The following is a 15655-nucleotide window of genomic DNA, read 5'->3' as shown; positions in this document are numbered from 1 at the left end:
AAACAAACAATAAATAACATTTACTACACTTTAAATATTGATTACAGTGAGGAATTTTAGCAGAGAATGCAAGTAAAATAATTTTATGTTTATCAGTTGTTGATCATTAGTTACTGTACATTTTAATACACTAGCAGAATGACAATGGCACCACACTTCTATGGGGTTACTGGGGGGAAACCGTGAGCGGTGGGCTCTCCTCTCCTGACTGAGTTACCTGCATGACCTTGGTCTGGATCTCCTCGAGCTGCGAGCGCTTGCTGCGCTGACGGCAAACCTCCTGGTATTTGGTGTACTGCTCCCTCAGAGAGTCCAGCAGCTTCATCACCTGAGGCTGCGCCAACAGCTCATCGTCCATCGGAGACCAGGCCGTCCCCCCACCACCCCCGCCACCCTCAGAGCCGTTAAAACGTCTCTGCTGCAGCTCAGACAGCAGCTCATGACCTGAGAGAAGAGAGAGAGGGAGGAGAGAGAGTGAGTCACACCTGAAGGACAGTTATTACACAAAGTCATCTATGCTGGACTTAGATATGGATTTGTTTTAATTTGAGAAAAGAAAATAAAAGAAAAGAAAAAATAAGAGCAATAACAAAGAACAGAAAGAAAAGAATAATTAAAAATGAGAATATTGAAGAAAGACAATGAAGAAAGACAGTAAAACAGACCGAGATAGTGTGCAAGAGCAAGGGTGAGAGAAATATGGAAAATCACAGCAAAAAAATAAAAAGAGAGTGCAAGTAAGAGACAGAGAGCAAGAAAACGAGAGTAACAGGGAGCGAGAGAGCAAAAGAGCAAGAGAGCGCAAGAGCTAAGTGAGAGAGTAAGAGTGAGAGCAAAAGATAGAGCACCAGTGAGACAGAGAGCATAAAGAGAGAGAGTGAGGGCAAGAGTGAGTGAGAGCGCGAGAGCAAGAGACTGAGGGAGCGCGAGAGCGAGAGAAAAATGGAAAATCTTGACTGTTCCTAATCATGACTGAGTTCTTGAGAGAAATTTGAAAAGAAAAGCAGTTTAGAAGTGGAGAATTAAGACTAAAACAGGAGAGAGAGAGAGAGAGAGAGAGAGAGAGAGAGATGAAGAGAGGGGGAGGGAAAGAGAAAGAGAGAGGGGGGAGAGGGGGAGAGAAAGAGAGAGAGAGAGAGATGGATGGACAGTGAGAGATGGAGAAATGGAGAGAGGGACAGAGAGGGAGGGAGGCAGAGAGAGAGGGACTGAGAGAGGGATAGAGAGGGAGGGAGACAGAAAGAGGCAGAGAGGGAGTGACAGAAAGAGGGATGGAGAGAAAGTAAGAGAGGGACTGAGAGGGAGCGAGAGGGAGCAAGGGAGAGCGAGGGAGAGAGAAAAAGGCAGAGGGATGGAGAGAGAGTGAGAAAGAAAGATGAAGAAATGGAGAGAGGGACAGAGAGAGGGACAGAGAGGGAGTGAAAAAGGCAGAGAGAGAGAGAGAGAGAGAGAGAGAGAGAGAGAGAGAGAGAGAGAGAGAGAGAGAGAGAGAGAGAGGGGGAGTGTCAGTGACGGATGAGTAAATGGCGCTGATTGTTTGAGTATTCAGCAGCAGCAGCTCTTCAGCTGATTTGTGCGATTCAGTTATTCATAAAACACTCGACTCCAGCAGCGTTTCCTCCACAACAAATCAAACACGAAGCCCTTCAGAGCCTCTTCTGGGCACAAAGCACAACAAACCCCAAACACGCCACGCGTGTGAATGCAGCGCTGGTCCATTCAACCTTTCACAGCTGTCCTCACACAACGTAAACAAACAGAGGACGTGCAGCCTCTTCTGCACTCACTATGCACGGCCTCAGCGCAGGGCATGAGTCACCCGCACTGACAATGGCTTTATTCAGAGCGTGTGACAGTGTAGAGACAGAGATGAGGACACAAAGCTTCCTTCAGTGGACACAGCTCTGTCCTACAGCAGTGCAGCCCAGCAGCTCCACTAACACTCACATTACACTCAAATTACACAGAAAAACAGCACACTATAAAAAAACAGCAGTCAAAACCAAACTGAGTTTCTGTGTTTCTGTATGCTAAAACCAGGGATTAAAACCAATAAAACCCCAAAATGATCCAGGTGTGCTGTAATTGGGTAATTTGGCTAAATTACACTCAATTTAGTTACAATAGTTTGTTTATATGCGCTCTACTTGCACTACCGCTCAACACGACAAAAGTCTGCAATCAAAGAGTCTGTTTACATGCACTCAATAATCTGATCATCATGGGATTTCTGCAGTTATCTGATTATTCAAATGGTCATGTAAACAGCACACTGTGATTTCTTAGATCGGAGTACTGTCTAGAAATCTGATTAAGAAATCTGATAAAGAGCTTGATTTTAGCTCAGTTATCAGATTTCTCAGCGCATGTAAACTCTTACTCTGATTTCTTTCTGATTTCTCAGTCTGTCCATGTGCGGAACAGCCTGCTGTACCGGAAATAAGCGAGCAGCGCCGCTTTTGGAGCGACACTGAAACCAACTACATGCTTGACGAAATGAAGGATTTAAATATTCTTCATTTTATAGATGATGTATGTTCATATTTTCAGGTAAAGCGTCGCGATGTTTTTAAAGAAAAAGCTGCGGCTTGGAGTTTGAGTTTTACATTACATCATCTTCTGTGAGTTTATTGTCGGTTGCAAAGCAGAAATCCGATTACTGTCTGACTCAAGAGCATGTAAACATGTCGATCGGATTACTGACCATCTGATTTTCTGCAGTTATCGGATTATGTAGTGCATGTAAACGCATTCACTGTTTTCAATTTTGTTGCAGGTGCATGTATTAACTGGTTCTTATATAGAGCTAATATTATGGAAATTTGTAGGAAGATGTAGAAATTAAGATTATTTTGTTGACCGGTGCTGTAGATGTTCCTGTAATACCAAACTTCATGTGGCCTTCAGATTAGCTCAAGAACAGCATACAGAGCTTCATGGAACGGGTTTCCATGGCCGAGCAGCTGCATCCAAGCCTTACATCACCAAGTGCAATGCAAAGCGCCGAATGCAGTGGTGCAAAGCGCCGCCACTGGACTCTAGAGCAGTGGAGACGTGTTCTCTGGAGTGACGAATCACGCTTCTCCGTCTGGCAATCCGATGGACGGGTCTGGGTTTGGCGGTTGCCAGGAGAATGGTACTTATCTGACTGCATTGTGCCAAGTGTAAAGTTTGGTGGAGGGGGGATTACGGTGTGGGGTTGTTTTTCAGGAGTTGGGCTCGGCCCCTTAGTTCCAGTGAAAGGAACTCTTAATGCTTCAGCAGACCAAGAGATTTTGGACAATTTCATGCTCCCAACTTTGTGGGAACAGTTTGGGGACGGCCCCTTCCTGTTCCAACATGACTGCGCACCAGTGCACAAAACAAGGTCCATAAAGACATGGATGAGCGAGTTTGGTGTGGAAGAACTTGACTGGCCTGCACAGAGTCCTGACCTCAACCCGACAGAACACCTTTGGGATGAATTAGAGCGGAGACTGCGAGCCAGGCCTTCTCGTCCAACATCACTGTCTGACCTCACAAATGTGCTTCTGGAAGAATGGTCAAAAATTCCCATAAACACTCCTAAACCTTGTGGAAAGCCTTCCCAGAAGAGTTGAAGCTGTTACAGCTGCAAAGGGTGGGCCGACATCATACTAAACCCTATGGATTAAGAATGGGATGTCGCTCAAGTTCATTTGTGTGTGAAGGCAGACGAGCGAATACTTTTGGCAATATAGTGTATATACCAAAAATATTGTTCTTATATAGTAACAAATACCAGATAAAACATCAGGCATTACATCTTTTTAGATGAAGGTAAGCTAATTCATCCCAGCATTGGGCTGTGAAGCAGTGGAACTGCGTTCTCTGGAGTGACTCAACTCCATCCAGTACCTTTAAAACAAGGTAGAGCGACGTTTGTGATGTTTGTGCTGTAGAGCACCTTTGCTAGGCACTCAAAAGACCCCTTTAGTAGCACTCTTTGTTCGGAGCTCTTTTCAATATGGTACTGCTGTTCTTTTCATTTTTGGAGAGCCGTTATTTGCAGTGCAATCATTAACAAAAAAGTAGAAAAGCTTACCAGTTTGGAGGACAGCTTCAGGGTCAAACGAGGGCAGGACATTGCTGTCTGAAGGCCTGCTGGGGTAAAAGAATGTTAGTTTAGCGCAGTACAAGCCCTCCACGCTTGCCCAGAGACTACATCAGTGTTTAAAAGACAGGCTGCTCTGGTGCGGTTTACACCCAGCAAAAACAAACAGCAGGGCTTCTGGGAGACGGCAAACTCAGACATATCGAATCAAATGACTCACATTTAGCTGACTTGATGCAAAAACTACACTACTAATGCAACTACTCAAGAAGACTAATTATGATGTAAATCTCTGTGCACTGCTCTGGAAGGAAAATCAGCAAACCTTTCCACACAATTATTTTCTAACCCCTTCTAAATTGCGCTTGAATTAATGATCATAGTTCAAACATTTTAATCTGGTAAAAACTGGCAGAGAAAACAAGCAAAAGCTGAAGAAATACCTGCAGCACTGTATTTAACAGGGCTGACCGATATGAAGAATCTGTGACTGATATACTGATTTCAAAGAGATACAAATTCAGATGACTGACATTGGCAGATGTAATGTCACTGGAGCTGCGATCACTCATTGATTTAATTAGTAGTTTAAGATCAAAAATGGTTATGAAATTGATTAAGCGAATTTATCACTTCTTCCTATTTATCATTTTGCCATCATCAGAAGCAGTATTTATTATATATTTTGACTTTATTTTTATATATTTATTATATATTAGAATTTCAAATTTAATGTGAATAAATACATGGAATAGAAACAGCAGCAAACTACAGGAGCAACCATGAGCTCTGATCTAAAAGGCAGCATTAATGTTAACATTAACAATTCCAAACTTTGAAAATAAGGTTTTTAACCATAGGTAAAGGAGTAAAGCATAAAAAAAATGTCGACATAAAACCATTTCTGTCACTTTTGTATCGTCTCGCAGACATATATCGGTCCGCTGGCTTGATAAGGTCGGCACCCCACTGACTGTTTGCCACTGCTGGCCCACCCTCGGACCACCCAGATTATTGTCCGGCATGCGAAGTCTAACTAGTTTTTAATCTCCTCAAATAGATTTTAAATGCACAGAGACTTTTATTTTAGAAAATAAACTGAGACAAAAATTACAAACAACAGAGAAAACAAAACAATGACTAGGTCTCATGTAAAATGATGTTACAGTATTGTTGCTGACACAGAGCTAGATTATTTACTAAATCAATAAACAAAGTGTAACTAAAGAAAGAAAGGAAGGAAAATCAGTAAACTGGACTGTTAGTGGAAAATAAGTGATGATAAGTGGAATTTAGTCTAACACTCGGCTTAACCACCAGCGGGACGCCCAGAAAACGCTGCACAAAAGGCCGGCGGACCGCCAGCTTTGCCATCAGTGGGTCAACAGTGGCCCACTATCCTCTTGCTATCAGGGCTCGTCCTGTGTTATTTAAAAATCTAAAATAATTAAAGTTTACTTTGCTTATATGATCATCAAATAAGTGAACACTGAACAACAAACATCAGTGTGGCAATTGCTAAATGTTAAACAGTGCTGCTGAATAATAGAGAGGAGCTGTTTAGCATTAGCTTCACTAGTCAGCTCTGCTCCCCATAAATCGTGTTCGATTCTGACTAAAGCACAGGCACAAGTTTAGATGATACTGATTCAAATCTGAGGGAGTGAAGTTGAGCAGCTGGCGTTAAAAGGACACAAAGGCCAAATTAAATCTGTTCTGTAGTTTTTGGATCTGTAGCCTGATCAGCTTAGCTTAGCTTAGCAAGCAGCTACAGACCCAAACAGTGGCACACACCACAGTACAGCTTTGATTCTGACCAACTGCTGCTCTGCTGAAACAAGTATAGATGATAAAGTCTAACATCTGAAAGCGCAAAAGTGCAGTGAGTGGTGTTGGAGTGACAGAAGGCTAAAATCAAACCTGTTCTGTAGTGTTTGGGACTGTAGCGTTTAGGCTAAGCTAACGAAAGCTTTGTCAGCAGGTCAAATGTGCCACACAGTACAGGCTTGGTTCCAGCAAACTGATGCCAAATTGACCGAATGACTCGAATGACTGACGTTGGAGTGAAAACTGATATCAAACGTGTTCTGTGGGGTGTGTCTGCTATTGTGCTTAGTTTTTCTGAGGTTCTTCTTGGCTCTCGTTTTTCCCCTTTTTTATATCAGCACCACCTCTCAAACATGAACGGCTGGAATGTGTTTATCTGGGTGTTCAGCTGTAGAATAGAAACTATACAGGGTTATACAGGGTTTTTGACGATACTGATAAATCTACAGGATTTCAAAACTGGCTGATATTAATGGCCAATTCATATCCATCAGGCCCTGGTGTTCAGCACAGCGTTAAAGAGCACTGATACTGGTACGGGCAGTAGTAAAGTAGTCTGAGTGATGCAGTTAATCATTAGTTAAGCTTTTATGAGTCTATAAGCAAGTTCTTTATGAGCGAGGGGAAAATAACTTAACTCCCTTAAAAAAGCTCTTTTCTTCCCTGTTCTCATAACAGGGAATATAAGCGTTTTCACACGCTACAGTGGTTCTGCTCTGAAACCATAATAATAAATCACTTCAGTAATCTGGGAGCCATTGGATTCATGAATACCTAATATACACGTTTAATAAAAGAGGAAGGGGGGGGCTCACAGGAAGGAATACCTCGGGGCATTAAAAAGGAAAAAGGAGAACAGTGGTGTGAATCACTGGCTTTCATGTAAGACCATGAGATGTGAAATACCTGGCCTTGTCCGGCTGGCTGGCCTTCTCGTTTTCGTTAATGACCGCAAGCTCATCCAGCAGGGAAGTGGACTCTTTGGTGAATTTTTCAAACACCTGAACAAAATCTTACGATTAGTTTAATGCAGAATTATTAATAAATCCACCTGTTTCAAACATCGTGGAGTTATTAAATGATCTCAAAATCTCAAAGACACAAAATATTAACAACACTGAGGCTTCAAGACAGCTGCTAACACTGCGCCTCAAAGCCGTAACCAGACTGTAGAGAGTCAGCAGAGAGTCAGATTTCCAGACTTTTTCCCTGCTCCATTCTCAAGCAGGGGAACGCTGTACTGTACAGGGCTGTGAAGCTGTGTGAGTTTTATCCTCTGTGGTAAATTATTTGTAACTGAATTTCCGCTGACACTGCAGCTCAGTCCAAGGCCTTTTTCAGTAAGAGTGCACTTAAGTAACTTATGAAAACAGAGTGACGTCCAGCGTTACTTACCAGTCTCTTGTTGACCCAGTCCATGTGGTCGTACTGCAGGCTGCCCCCAAACTCATCAGTAAGCTGACACGGCTCGATGTAGCGCGTGAGCTTATTAGCAGAGACGAGGATTACCTGCAAAACAGGAAAACACAAAGACATGATCAGAGAGAGAGAGAGAGAGAGAGAGAGGGAGAGAGAGAGAGAGGGAGAGAGAGAGAGAGAGAGAGAGAGAGAGAGAGAGAGAGGAAGGAAAAGAGAGGAAAGAGGGCAAAGAAAGGAAAAAAAAGAGAAATAAACCAATAAAGGAAGCCAAAGCGAAAAAAAACAAAAAGAAAGGATGAGTAAAATGGAGAGAAATAGATGAAAAAGAGAAACAAAGAAAAAATAGAGAAACAGAAAGAAAGAAAGAGGGAAAGAAAGGAAGAGAAACGTAGAAATAGAGAAAAAAAAATAAGAAAAGCATAGAACGAAACAAAAGACGAAAGAAAAAGAGAGAAAAAAGTAGAAACAGAGAAAGAAATAAAAGTATAGAAAGAGAAAAAAGAAGGCAAGAAAAAGAAACAAACAGAAAAAGAGAAAAGACAAGAAAGAAAGAAAGAAAAAGAAAAAAGGAAGAAAAGTAGAAATGGAGAAAGAAATAAGAAGAGAAAAGCACAGAAAGAAACAAAAGAAAAGAAAAGAGAAAAAAGAGAAAAAGAAAGAAAGAAGTAGAAATAGAGAAAGAAATAAAAAGCAGAGAAATAAAAGTACAGAAAGAAAAGGAAGAGAAGAATAAAAAGAAAGAAAAAGAAGAAACAGAAGAAATAAAAAAAGAGAGAAGCATGAAAAGAAAGAAAGAAAGAAAGAAGTAGAAATAGAGAAAGAAAAAAAAAGACAGACAAAAGGAAACTAATAAACAGCAGGTTCACCAAACACAATAATCAATCAGTATTGATAACTACTGTATCAGTGATCTTTTGTACAAACTGATCAACTGCACATCACAATTTCACACAATCTGCACACAAACATCCAGTGACCGCAGAGAGGTTACCAGAACAATCAGAATCACTGCATCAGAAGAATTTTTGGAGTGAAAAGACCTTCAGTTCATCTCTAAACACACAGAGAAACTGAACACTCAGTTCAGTGAGTGTCTGAGGGGCTCACTGTGCATCACTGCGTTATCCTGAACACTGACTAACACCTACAAACACTACAAGGTTTTGCACTCATGGGTTTCAGTGCACTGAAACCTGAAAACTGTCCCTCAACAGTGACCAGCAGTGTGACCTGATACAGACACTGCAGGGAAGAAGAATGAAGTCACAACACAAACGCCACACAAGGTTAATGATGTATGAATAATCGATGAGGTATATGACGGCGGAGGGCTGAGAGACGGGAGATGAGACAGATCTCCGCTGGGTCAGAACCGCACGGCTGCACTAAATGTCACTGACGCTCATTACTCGCGCATGAGGCGCTCACGGGGGACTTCAACACAAACATGACCGCCCTGACCCTGAGGAGACCACCCGTCTGACACAAACGCCCACATCCACCGCCATCCGCCCCGTCTGTCTGTCCACTGCCCTCTGCTCTGAGTCACCGGCCACTTCCTGCTGCACTCATCACGAAAACCTCACTCTGGAGAAAAATGTGAAGCACGTTGCACGGCTGATACTTGTGTTGAGGATTCACAGTTTTAAAGGAACCATATCAGGAAAACTACATTTCTCTTGTGTTTTTTTTTTTTATTTTGTTTTGTTTGTGGAAAAAAAGGAGTTTGAAGTAACGTAAACACTGTTTAAGTTTCAAAACAGTCTGTTTTGAATTCACCATTTCTGTGAGGTCACAAAAAGCAACGCCTTCAGCCTACAGTAGTTTAGCTCCTCCCACTCACACTGAAGTTATAAGGAGTGTTTCATCTCTGAGTGCTTTCTGAATGAGGCACAATACAGGACAGCCAATCAGAACAGAGGTTATTTACATATATCAGTCTTAAAGACAGTACAGAACAACCTCTTTCATGTTAAAGAATAAAGAGAGGTTGGAAAACAGTAATGTAAACTGAATGACGTTTTGTTTAGTACATAAACCCACATAAAGGTTATATGTCGACCTCAGGCAAAAAATAAAATGAGACAAATATTTGGGCCCTTAAAAGATGCATGCTGGGCTTTTTTTGCCTCTGGCTGCTTTAAACCAACACTCAGAGAATCCTATGGTTGTTGAGTGTTTATTACGCTGTGGAATTGTAATCAGCTGACAATTCCTGACTGTTCTTAACCTAATGAGTCCAATATGGCCTAATGAGTTAATAAGTCCTGGGACTGTACAACTGAAAGACACTTTTGCACATGCCACAATTATTATTTATTCTAGTTCATTAAATATGAATTAACTGCACATACGCATTTGCAGTTAATGATATTGTGTAAAACAGTTTGTGGCAGAACTTGTGTTCACTTCTTTTCTCTTAAAAAATTTAGTTTAAACAGGGGTAACTAAACTGTAGGTACAGCTATATGTAGATGTTTGGGTGCCTGTGGTCAGATGTTGTTTTGTTGATTTTCTAAGTGAAAATACATCAACACATCCTCTACAGAGAACACACAAATCGTACAACCTTGTATCTCCATTTTTGTCGTTTTTCAGTTTTTGACATTAGTTTGAAAATGCTTGTTGCTCTTCACACTGTGTGTAAATTTCATGATGAATGGACAAAAAGAAATGACCCAAAATGACTTGAAAAAAAAAAGTCAGGTTCCATTAAAAGTAATTCCTTCTCCTGCCAAGTTATCATTTTGGAGATAAGAGGTTTTGCTCTGACAACAGCAAAATGCACAATTACCATTTATTTGATGAAATTAAAAAAAAAGGACGTTCAAACTTTTGCACACAACTGTAAACAGGCTATTATTTGAGTGCAAATTAGAGACTGGACAACAAAACTTCGCATTTATATACATTCTTATATACAGTCTTTTCAGATCTACAAGACTGACCGTAGTGTAATTCATAAACAATTACAAGCAAGATCCTCTGTGTGGTAATTTATATATCAATGTATATGTTCAATGTCTGCTGAGAACTAACTGCATTGTGAGGACAGAACATGCACTGTGTGTGTTTAACAGAACGCTTCGGTGGTCTCGCAGACATGCTCAGCTGAGTAAACACTCGGGACACAGCGGGTGGGACAAGAAACAGCTCCCTCTCTACAGCCGGGCCAGACACACACACACACACACGCACACACACCCACACACACACACACACACACACACACCAATATTTCGTCTCCAAACATCTGCAGAGGTCCAGAGAAAGCAGACCTGAGCAGTGGCTTTTTGGTCACTGAGGGAAATTAACTCACGTCTTCTGTACTTCGCTTCTTTTTTGTTTTAATCGCACTGATGTCTTAAACTATATGTACGTGTAAATTAGAAGTGAGAAATATGGCACAAATATGTAAATAATTATATATATACACACACACACACAATATATATATATATATATATATATATATATATATATATATATATACACACACATATACATACACACACACACACACACACACACACACACACACAACAAAATATATATATGAAAAATGAATGGAAAATCTCAATAATTGGACATTTTCTCAATAGACAACACCAATCATGAATAGGTTTTTCTGAGGTTTGACTGCACACCAGCAGCACTATTAACAGTTAATGTTCTCCCCACAGAGACAGGGATGAGGACAAAGAAAGGAGAAAAATTAAGAAATAAACCAATAAAAGGAAGTCAAAGAGAAAAAAAATGAGATGAGCAAAAATGGAGAGAAAGAGAAGAAAAATAAAAAGAGAAACAGAAAGAAACAGAAAATTATAGAAAAAGAAAAGAAAAATGTAGAAATAGAGAAAGAAAGTGAGAAACAAAAGCATAAAGATAGAAAGACTGATAATAACAGAATTAAAAATCATATCCTCCTGATAAAGAGAAAACAGATCACTACACCACTCGTCTAAACGCGCCAATGTGTGGAAGTACTGATGATCCATAATATGCTCAGAAAAGAGTACTGTGACAATTTATTATAGTGATGATACATGAATTCACCCACCTTTATTGTAAATGTGTAATTATTAGCAGTGTAATAATATAAACTACTGTATTGTATTATACATAACATCATTCATCTATTCGTGTTGCCCCAGAAGTGCTGTTTGGATCAGTGTGACAAATTCGCGGGTGGGCTGAGCGTTGAGTGGCAGGGGGCAACAACAAATTAGTAACTATGAGGTGTTTGTTAAGCATCAGCTTCAGAACCAGGAAACAGAAAAACAAAACAAAAATACTAATTCTCCTATCTAAACTTGCCTATTAGTAAATGTATATCTTACTTTGCACAAAGAAGCAATAATGTCCCAACATAACTTCAATAAGTTCATGATTTCTCCTTATAGATATTTGTGCCTTCAGATTTAATGAGCCACATTTAAAGCTGGATAACTTTAACAGTTACTGTAATAATGGGTTTTATGGTTACGCTCACGTTTTGAATAAGCTCTGTTTATATACTTTTAGTCCTGAACAGACTCTTGGAAGAATTTTGAAAGTGTGCCCTGTCCATTTAGTTAACACCTTCTGGTTATGCTTATTGTTGAACTGAAATCCTGATTGCTCAAAAATTTCAAATGTGTCATATTTGGTGAGTGCATTCTTATTTGTGTTCTTGGTTAATTTACTAATTTAAATGTGAAGTTGAGCAGTCATTCTGAGTAGGCCTGGCCCACTGGGCCCAATGATGACGTCCCCACTGGTTGTATCGTGACTAACATGTTAAATCAGGGCTCTGTAACGCACACAGGGCATTATGATTCATGTTTTTGTGCTGCTGAGCTGCCAGTCTGAGTGGATGGAGGAAAACTGGGCCATTTTACAGTCTCTAGTATTGTACTTATGTTCAAAGCTGAATGCTCAAACTGGAAATAGGAACCATTGAAGATCAGAAACGCAGATTTTTGGTTGTTTTTAGTTAATAGAGGTGTATTTTATGAATGAAAAATGCCTATTTAGCCCATTAAAGAGCACCAACTTTTATGTTGCAACTTTGGCAAATACAAGGTACTGAAAAGTGTGCTTAATGCATTTGTTTATTACAGTTATTACGCAGTGACAAAAATTCATAACAGAAAAAAATTCAAGCATTTTCCTGTCAAAAAATGTACTGAATCGAGACATCACCTTCAAATATCAAACCAAATTATGAATTTTGTGAATCATTACACCCCTAGAAACTTCCTATCTCCAAAATAGGAACTTTATAGGTCGGAGGTCTTCAAATCTGGACCTCGAATCCACTTTCCAGTCTGGTATTTTGTAATCACTGGTAGTTAGCTGATTAGCCACCTAGTGCTATGTGTACCAGTGACTGCAAAAATTCAGGAATGGAAACTGGACTCAAGGTCGAGATTTGAAGACCTTTGTTAGAGGAGAAGGAAAAAACATTATTACTGGAAATCGAAGGTAACATACGGTCATTTCACAAGATTACTCTTGGTCTGTCAGGGGTAACGGGAGCTTTCAAATCAGGCAAGAAAGTAAAGAACACCAAAAAAAAGGAGATTTTGCCCTACAGCACCAATGTATTAATTATGCTTACAAACTGTCGAGTGTGTAAACACACTTAACATATTATCAATAATCAATAAAGTACACTTATCTATGTATCTGAACACTGAACACAAGGACGCAGCTGATTTCACAGCTTCAGGCTGGAGAGACAGAGATTAGTGCTCTAAACGGAAATCTCGCAGTCCTCAGAGGAAACTGTGACAGCTGAACAGAACCGAGTGTCTATAATCTGAAACAGACAGAGATTTCGGTCATCATCTCTCTCTTATCTGTCATGACACCCTCTAACTGTGGACTTAAAGTGAGGAGAGAGAGAGAGGGAGAGAGAAAGAGGAAGAGAGAGGGAGACAGAGGGAGAGAGAAAGAGAGAGAGAGCAGAGTGTCCCTCCGAGATCCCACTTGTCCAAATCTTTAATCTCCGTTTTGTTCAATCAAGATGTTTCTTGCATAATAATAATTCTTTCAAGTCATCCGCAAACACTCTGACTCTGAACATCTGTGGGAGGAAGCTGTCTGGACAGGAGCCAAGTCCATTTCACATACCCACAAGGTCAGTCAGAGCAAAATTCAGCCTGCAGAGCGGAACTCAGTTCCAAAGCCTATTTAACAGCCCTTGTCTAAACAAAGGTTGGGCAATATAACAAAAATATAACATCAAAACGCTGTAGATTTTCTAAGGCTGCAACAAATATTCTACATTATAAAGCGGATAGTTCCAGTCCTAAAATCTGATTGGCTGAGCCGCGTTCGAAGCTGTAGTAAAATCCACAATATACGCAGACCTATGACCCCCTCACAGCAACTGAACTCTATCACCGTGCCAAAGCACAAAAAACCCTTGTGCTGATGGAATAATCTTTGACTCTCATGCTGCTCACATGGAGCACCGAGTGTACTGATGAAGTAAGAACCCTTTTTTCTGTTTAAACTGAGGGGCTGACAACTTATGCTCTTAACTAGAACCAGGCTGATCAGCTAGCTAACAGGCTAAAAGAGCCGACAGCCTAAACAGCTCCATCATTAATATCACAGGCTTGAATTAAAGCACTTACAGTGTGATTAACTGAAAAACTGCAGTGTAAAAGTCTAAAAAATGCCACCTGAATGTTTTACACACTTCAAACATTCATGTTTCAGTCAGAAGTCGCGTCAAACCCAGGCTGAATCCCAAACGGCTCTGTACTCCCTAAATAGTGTTCTAGCTATGAACGTTTTGAAATTCTAGCCTCTACAGCCAAACAGTGCATCATTTATCGAGCGTGGATGTGTCTGAGTCCCAAATGACTGTTTGTGGGCCTTTTTTTTTTTCTTTTTTTTCCTTAAACACACTGTGGCACTTTCTTATTTATGTGATGTAAATGCTTATGATTTTAAGGTCTTTAAGCCCTAATAAACAACCATTAATAAACTCATTTTAAACCATTCATGAACCATTTATAAAGGCAGTCCTATGTTAAAGTGGTACCGCATGCTCTCTATTGCATCAGTTTCCATAAATAACAGTAGCAAGCTGTCCAAAGCTGGAAGAAAACGTACTCAGACTGCACTTGATTAGCGCAAAACAGATGTAAATATAGATCATCTTGGGCTTAAAACTTTTTTTATGCCTGTGCAAAAGTTATGGCACATTTCATGTTTTACTTTCTTCTAATATGTTAAACTCAGCAATTAAAATTTAAATTTGTTTTAACACTTAAATAGTGCCAGTGTGTTTCCTGTAGAAGCTGTGTTAAACTTTCACTCAGAAAATCAACAAAACATAATCTGATTGGAGGTGATTGGAGCTCTAAATTTTGCATATAACTGTACAGTTAAACAATAGGGCCATAATTACTGACTCAACCACATAATTAAATTTATACATGAGAACTTTCATAATCAATGCATTGTTCATTTAAGACAGCCACAATTCTCTTCTAGCTAAACGAGTGTTTAGGAAGGGTCTGCGTGACTGAAATGTCAGACGTAAACTCTTAATGGAACCTCACAGGATGAGCAAACAATTACTGTTAGAGAAAACTCCACAATCGCTTTCAGTGAGGAGCTATAAAAAGTTTCTGATGGTGTTTGCTTACTTTATAGAATATAACAGAAACTTAACTGAAACACAAACAACAGATCTAAATGTAAATGAATCATTAAAATGCCAGAAAGTTTAACTGATTCTGATTAAGTAAACTATTAGCTGATTAGTGGGAATAACAGCTCAAATGTTTGCTAATGAAGAAAAAACAAACAAAAAAAAGGAATAAAAAATGTTCCTTTAGGTTATTAATACAGTACTTCCTCCACAAACACACTAATAAATATTAATGGAATTGCATCCTTCCATAGCAACATGTAAAAGGACATTTAATTAGATACTACAGACTAATAACACTGGATTAAAACACACAAAAAACAAATCTGAACTTAAATTTAAACATGAAAAAGCCAGAAACTGATCAGCTGCTAGAACTGGGAGGTAAGGCCAATAACATGTATACATACTAGTGTTGCACCAATACCGATACTGTACCAATATCGGCGCCGATATTGGCACTTAAACGCAGTATCAGCATCGGGGATGGGGTACTGATACCACGAAGCAACAGACAGAACTTGTGGGACGACAAGCAGCAGTAACAACGTTCATGACAGAATCTGTAATGGCACTTTTTGGTGTTAAGAACTCGCTAACGGAGCCGCTTACCTGAACGACTGAGCTGCTTCTTTCAGCAATCACTCGTCTCCCGCTGTGTGGTCACTTACAGTCTGAGTTAA

General features: G+C 39.9%; 1 protein-coding gene across 3 annotated transcripts in view; it reads right to left on the bottom strand.

The window, feature by feature from the left end:
* The window catches only part of sestd1 (SEC14 and spectrin domains 1), an 88144-nt gene that overhangs the window by 28496 nt on the left and 43993 nt on the right, over positions 1 to 15655 (bottom strand). For 2 of the 3 annotated variants that reach the window (XR_005007536.1, XM_036577415.1), the window contains exons 7-10: positions 7295 to 7408; positions 6806 to 6900; positions 4064 to 4122; positions 218 to 444 (exon numbers count right to left, since the gene is read on the bottom strand). Coding sequence is in view for 2 of the 3 variants with exons in the window: in XM_036577415.1 (XP_036433308.1) it covers positions 218 to 444; positions 4064 to 4122; positions 6806 to 6900; positions 7295 to 7408 (495 nt within the window). In the remaining variant the exon portion in view is untranslated. The remainder of the gene's footprint in view (positions 1 to 217; positions 445 to 4063; positions 4123 to 6805; positions 6901 to 7294; positions 7409 to 15655) is intronic. The other variant, XM_036577427.1, reaches the window with a different exon arrangement.

This window comes from Colossoma macropomum, unplaced genomic scaffold, assembly GCF_904425465.1.
Source record: "Colossoma macropomum unplaced genomic scaffold, Colossoma_macropomum, whole genome shotgun sequence".
NCBI lineage: Eukaryota > Metazoa > Chordata > Actinopteri > Characiformes > Serrasalmidae > Colossoma > Colossoma macropomum.
The sequence above is the reverse complement of the archived record's forward strand: the minus strand, read 5'-3'. Positions and strand labels throughout refer to the sequence as shown.